General features: G+C 45.7%; 1 protein-coding gene and 1 long non-coding RNA gene across 2 annotated transcripts in view; both read right to left on the bottom strand.

Annotated features, from left to right (window-relative positions):
* Positions 1-929: 929 nt before the first annotated feature.
* LOC116217918 lies at positions 930-2318 on the bottom strand. The gene is made up of 3 exons (XR_006151647.1): positions 1936-2318; positions 1210-1791; positions 930-1087 (listed from the first exon to the last, which is right to left on the bottom strand). It is a non-coding gene; the product is annotated as an uncharacterized LOC116217918 (long non-coding RNA).
* Positions 2319-3667: 1349 nt separating this feature from the next.
* The window catches only part of LOC105909232 (midnolin-like), a 10976-nt gene continuing 7865 nt past the window's right edge, over positions 3668-6778 (bottom strand). The window contains exon 7 of the mRNA XM_031563219.2: positions 3668-5118. Coding sequence (XP_031419079.1) covers positions 4814-5118 — 305 coding nt within the window. The 3' untranslated portion in view covers positions 3668-4813. The remainder of the gene's footprint in view (positions 5119-6778) is intronic.

The following is a 6778-nucleotide window of genomic DNA, read 5'->3' as shown; positions in this document are numbered from 1 at the left end:
AAATCCTGCTGGACCACGGCCTGATCCGCCGGAGCCTGGCCCCTCTCGCTCTTCGGGAACTGGGGATGGGGACGTGAGTTCTCATTAAATACCCTCACATTGTGAGTATAGTTGGCATCTGACCACCACACTGAACAAAGTTATGAATGGTTTTCTTGTCTTTTTTTCCAGACTGACAATGAAGATGTGCGTACGCTTTATAAGCGCTACTTGCGTGCGAAAATTCATAACCTCCACTTGAGCTCAGCGAAGCTTGATGTGGAGATTAAATTGCTTAAACAGCAGCTGAATGTAAGTCTAACCCTGTAAAGCAAAGCTTTGGCTAAAGTATTTGTGAGCTTTGCCATGAATTGTAACTAAACTGAAATTCTTATTTCTTGTGCACCTTCATTTACAGGATAACCAATAAAGGGAACAAAAATAAAGGCTTTATTGTACAACATGGATCTCTTACATTATTCTTCAGCATGTTCCTCTATTCAGAATCAGAATTATTTGTATTGCCAAGTACACTCTCATATACAGGACATTGACTTGGTGATTTCAGAGCATGGGACAGACAGAATATTGATAAATAGAATAAAAATAAGGGTCATAGTCAAACATACAAATAATCAAAACAGTATTACAGTATGAGCATACTGTGCAAGAGAAAGTGTTAACAAAATAGCAATAAATGATGTGCACTTGCTATGATGTGTTGAATAAATAAGGATGCAAACTAAAGTGCAAACTGCAGTGCATTGTGTGCGGGGGTCCCGGAGTCAGTGTGGTGCAGGGGGCTTGTTTGTGAGCCCCACTGCCGTGGGGAAGAAACTGGTCAGGTGGCGCCAGGTTTTGGTTTTAATGGACCGGACCCTTTTGCTGGATGGGAAGAGGTGGTGGCCAGGATGGGAAGGGTCAGCAATGATCCTGCCAGCTCTCTTGCTGGTCCTGGAGTGAAACGGGTCAGGGTGGGACGGCAGGTCGCAGCCGATGGCCTTCTCGGCTGACCAAATGATCTGCTGCAGTCTGCCTTGGTCCTTGGCAGTGGAGGCAGCAAACCAGACGGTCATTGATTGATGATTTGGGATGGACTCGATGATGGCTGAGGATGGACTATTAATGGGTAACTTAAAAGCAGAGAGGGTGGCAAACCATATACCCATTAACCATATAAATGAAACATGCAAACATAAAGAGAAAAACATGAAATGAGTCCAACATTACCCAAAGTCATCTGGACACCTATCTGAAATGATGATGGGCAATTATGTCCCTTGCAGCCGGTCCGGACCGCTCATCAGGCTGGACAGGTTCCAGATCGTCCTCAGGATAGGCCACGATCACTGGGACCCTCTCCCTCCTGAGTGTGGCCACATTGTGGAGCACTGCACAGGCCACCGTTATCGCACAGGCCCTGTCCGGTGCCACCCTCAGCCCCCGCAGACAATTAAATCTGGCCTTTAGTAGGCCAAAGGTCATTTCTATTCGTGCCCTCGTTCGAGCGAGAGCACCGTTGAACCTCACTTCAGGGCCTGGGGCTGGCTCGGGATAGGGGGTCATGAACCAGGGCCTGCAGGCGTAACCCCTGTCTCCCATTAGGAGCCCATCATAGTTACCTAGTATATGATATGAACAATGTTGGATCACCTCTACATAAAATAATCAATTTCTGAATGACATGAGATTTGCTATACCTTGCTCGAAGCTGTGGCACAGTGTAGACTCTCTGAATATCCGGGAGTCGTGGACAGAGCCCGGCCACTTGGCCTCAACATTGGTTATGAGGCAGGTGGAGTCACAGATCATCTAAGATGAATTGCAGTCAAATCATGGGTATTGTACAGTACATGGGTAGCCTACAGCAGGCAATTGCAAGGTCCATGTCTATTGTCAAAGACAAATGATTGTTTTTATAGGAATGTAATTTGAGGGAAATGATGTCATAAGTACCTGCACATTAAGGCTGTGAAAGCCCTTTCTATTGACAAAATCGGCCTCGTTTGGCCCAGAGGGCCTTTTCAAGCGGATATGGGTGCAGTCCACTGCCCCAATGACATTAGGAAACTCTGCATAATGATAAGCTCCGTAATGAATAGTGATAGGAATGCATTTTCATGAAATGGTAAAATACTGAATTACTGAATTACCTGCAATTGCATAAAATCCCTCTTTGATCTCATCGACTGGGACATGGCCAGGGAACATGATGAATTTATTCATCAGTTGGTTTAGCGCCAGGTACACTTTCCTTACAGCAACGCATGCTGCGGCTTTGCCGATATTTTCGGCATCACCTACACTGTATAAAAATGTACCTGACGCAAAAAACCTCAATGCTATGCAGAGAGTCTGAAGCACAGTAAGGGCTCTGCTGCGGCGTGTAACATTTGAAATGTACGGCCCAAGAAGGTCTTGCAAATAAATGAGTCCTTGTCGGCTGAAACGATATCGCTCAAACAAGAACTCATCAGTGTAAAATAAAGGGTCTTGGCGATCGCGCAGAACTCTATTCACATGAAAAGCTAATCGAACTAGAATAGCTCCTTGGTCGACTGGGTCTCTCAAAAAGGGAGCTGCCATGTTTTTTTCCGGGGGTGTGGCAAGCTTATCCAGCTACACTTAAGTTAGCCTGCCCTGGAGCAGGTTAGTGCTAATCGATATGTAACTATGGTGATTTAGCAAAAGTTGCTTCCACGAACCAAAAAGAGGGGCGTTTTTAATTTTAGCCTGAAAATTAGCTCGCTAAACCGCTTAGCGAGCTACGACGAATACCCCCCTGGTTGCAAGACAGCAGTCACAAGTTGTTGTTGTTGTTGTTGTTGTTTTCACTGCACTGCCTAAACTAAACAACAACAACAATAAATGACCTCAGCTGCCTCTGGTGCTCAGGTGCACATACACTGCAAACATTGAAATCTTAGTAAGATGAAATATCTATCTCTTTGTCTGTTTTTTTGTCTGACAAGATATTTGTTCTTACCAGGCATTTTTTTTTTTTGTTAGAGCATTTCACTTGTTTCAAGCGTTTCAGTCCTTAATTATCTTCATAAGGTATTATAACTTGTTACTGAGATTTTATTGCTGGTTCTGAGAAAGTTAATGCTTGAAAATCGTTTCATCACCACTGACAAGTACAAAACTGCTTTGTCAAAGTCAGAATCAAGACAAATGTACTTGTTTTTAGGCTGGCCACACTAGTTTTAAGATATATTTGGGTTTTTTTTTTTTAATCTTGGTAAGTCAAATGTTCCTGTTCAGTTGGCAGATCATTTTGATTACTTTAAGTAATATATCCCCCACTTTTTCTTCTTGTTTTGGAAAGCCGAATCTTTGCAGTGTAAACACACATCACTGAATGGTGCCTGCAGATCTCCTCATGTGCTGACACTAAAAGGCAACTAAAGGAGCAGGAGCAGTTTATAATAAATAGATGAAATAATTTTGTGAAATGTAAGTAAGTTTGCATAATAAATAAACAAACCGAAGACGGCGCAACAAGTAGTGAAGCAGGGGAGAATCCTCATTACGCCTGTGTAAGTTCATTTTTATGTTTTACACACACGCAAGCACGCACAAGCAAGCACACACACACACACACACGTGAATATCTTTAAAAAAACACACAAATCTTTGCATTATCAAAACACATTGCAATGAAATTAGCAAATTGGAGACAATGCTGTTTCATCATTATTTAATCTTTATTATCACAATAAATTATGTGTTGTACTAGGTCACTTCCTTACCAATGCTAAATAAAAAAAGTCAAATTAAAAAATAGAGAGCATAATTATGGGTGTTTCATCTCTCTGTAAAGCACTTGAGTTGCTGTTCATCCCAATCTCTCACTCACACAAACAAACAAACAAACAAACGCACAAACGCATAAAACCATAATGCTCAAACAGGTTCCCAGAGACAGAACACCACAGGATGTGCCCAGAGAACACAAGGTTCTTGTCTGGATTGGGGAAAACAACCTGAAGGTTCTTGTGTGGATTGGGGAAAACGACCTGAATCTTGGCTAAATATTAATGCTACATATCTGTAACCACAACATACAGTGACAACAACAATAACAACATGTAAAAATACAAATAAACAAATCAATAATAATAATAATAATCGTAATAATAATAGTTATGGTTGAAATAAGAGCAGAGGATGTTTGTTGACTGCTGAGAGTGCCACTTTGTCCTTGCAATGCCCTGTGACGTGACAGTGACAGTGTCCGTGAGTTCAGTACAACAATGCCCTGTGACATGACGAGACAGTGAGTTCAGTACAACAATGCCCTGTGACATGACGTGACAGTGAGTTCAGTACAACAATGCCCTGTGACATGACGTGACAGTGAGTTCAGTACAGTCCTTTCTGTTGGGAGTCCAGTTTCAGTGTGTGAATCACACATGCACTCTCTCTCTCACTCACACACACACACACACAGGGCGCAGTCTATTTGTCCAGCATCCAGTAAACTAAATGTCAACCCCAGGAAGGCCAGTCTGTGTGTGTGTGTGTGTGTGTGTGTGTGCGTATGTGTGTGCATGTGTGTGCATGTGTGTGCATGTGTGTGCGGTAGGGAGTAGAATAGGTGTGTTTCTATCGTTCTGAAATCCACAGGTTGTGTGAGATCCTGAGAAGGCAGGCGCACACCACACCAGTCATCAGCCGGGCCTATCCCAGTCCCATCCACGGTGTTCCCCAAGCAGCTTTCTCTTTCTCTTTCTGCCTCCCGTCCCTCATCCCTCCATCTCCCATCTCTTCATGCCTCCTCTCCGCCGCACCTTTCATCCCCCTCTTTTGTCGTCTTTCGTCCATCCCTCCATCAGGCCATGATGACCTCGCTGCTGAGGTCCGTGGGCGGGGCCTCGGCCTTCCATACGGCGTCGTCGTAGTCCAGCTCTAGAGACGACGCCTCTCCGGCGGACGAGGATGACGAGGAGGTGGAGGAGGCCGCGCTGCTGTTGCTATGGCTGCGGGCCACCCTGCGGTTGCCGGGCGACCAGGCGTAGGGGGCGCGGGTGTCGCGGCGGGCCTTTCGGCGAAGGCGACGCTGCTGGAGCAGCAGCTGGAGACGCTCCACCTTACAACGGGTCGCCCGGTTCTCCCACTGACGCTCCCGCTCCACGCCTGAGAGAGAGAGAGAGAGAGAGAGAGAGAGAGAGAGAGAGAGAGAGAGAGAGAGAGAGAGAGAGAGAGAGAGAGAGAGAGATAGATATGGTTAGACAGACACAGAACACTGGCGCACTAGAATGGAATGGAAGTTCTCTTAAGCTACTAATGTTAGCTGCAGCTCATCGGGCCAGACTGGGGCCGGATCATAGCCGGAAGAGGGCCGGAGAGAGCTGCTTCCTGGAACTAGTCTAGGGTACAGGAGGCAGACGGCTGTGGCTAAACTCCTCTCCTCTCCTCTCTTATATTTCAATCTGCTTTTCCTCTTCTCCTCCAACCTGCCTCCCTACCACCCCTCTCCCACATCCTCCCTTTTTTGTCTACTTTTCTCCCCCCCTCCCTCCCTCCGTCTGTCGGTCCTCTTTATCTCTCCATTTTCCCCTCCCTCACTTGCTCCAAGCGGAAGCACTCTTGAGATCAGTATCAGAGTCTGAAGGACAAACCAGGCTGCGGGGGGGGGGGGTACTAAAATAATGCACACACACACACACACACACACACGACACAAACACACACACGTATACATAGTATATGGATGCTCACACATACACACTCGTAAACACACAGCCTTCATCCTTTGTCTGAAGCATGTTTGCAATCTGCTTAATTCCTAACAGCTGCCTCTAGTCCACACACCACCACACACACACACACACACTCACTCTCACCAGTGTACAGTGTGTGGGTTTATGCCTGACATGTGTAAGTGCGTGTGTGTAAGTGCGTGTGTGTGTAAGTGCATGTGTATGTAAGTGCATGTGTGTGTGTGTGTGTGTGTGTGCCTGTGGTCTACATCAGACACTTAAGAGTAAGAGGTCAGCCAGTGAACTACCAAAACAAGCATACAACAAAACACACACACACACACGGGGGGGGACACATACACACACAGTCTAGCATTCAAAGAAATCCTTAGACTAAACCTGGAGGCATAACGCTGTGTGACATTTACAGTGACAGGACAGATCAGCGGGGTAAATCCAAAGGCTTAGCTCTTAGCTCCAGCATCCACACTGAGAACACGCTGCAGGCTCTCTCCCCTGCTGATCTGCTAGCGTAGCTTAGCGTAGTCGCCGTCTGCTCACTCCCATCGGCATATGTTTCTGAATGCTAACGCTTGCTAACTCAGCCTATAGCTGGGCAATGTCATATACTCCAATGGGAACATGTTTCTGAATGCTAATGCTTGCTAACTCAGCCTTTAGCTGGGAAATGAGATATGCTCCAATGGGAACACATTATTCTCAAAGCTAACGCTTGCTAACCCAGCTGGGCAATGTCATATACTTCAATGGGAACATGTTTCTGAATGCTAACGCTTGCTAACTCAGCCTATAGCTGGGAAATGAGAAATACTCCAATGGGGACATGTTTTGAGCGCTGCCGACCACTGTCCACTGTCCAGGGGCATGCGGAGGCCCGTTTGCTTGTTACATTTACATTTAGTCATTTAGCAGACGCTTTTATCCAAAGCGACTTACAAGGATGTATACACATTTTACATTTACACTGATGGCACACTGCACATCAGGAGCAATTAGGGGTTCAGTGTCTTGCTCAAGGACGATTCGACAGGGAATCGAACTAGCAACCTTCTGATTACTAACCGACTTCTCTA

The sequence above is a fragment of the Clupea harengus genome, chromosome 25 (assembly GCF_900700415.2).
Source record: "Clupea harengus chromosome 25, Ch_v2.0.2, whole genome shotgun sequence".
In the NCBI taxonomy this organism is placed as follows: Eukaryota; Metazoa; Chordata; class Actinopteri; order Clupeiformes; family Clupeidae; genus Clupea; species Clupea harengus.
The sequence above is the reverse complement of the archived record's forward strand: the minus strand, read 5'-3'. Positions and strand labels throughout refer to the sequence as shown.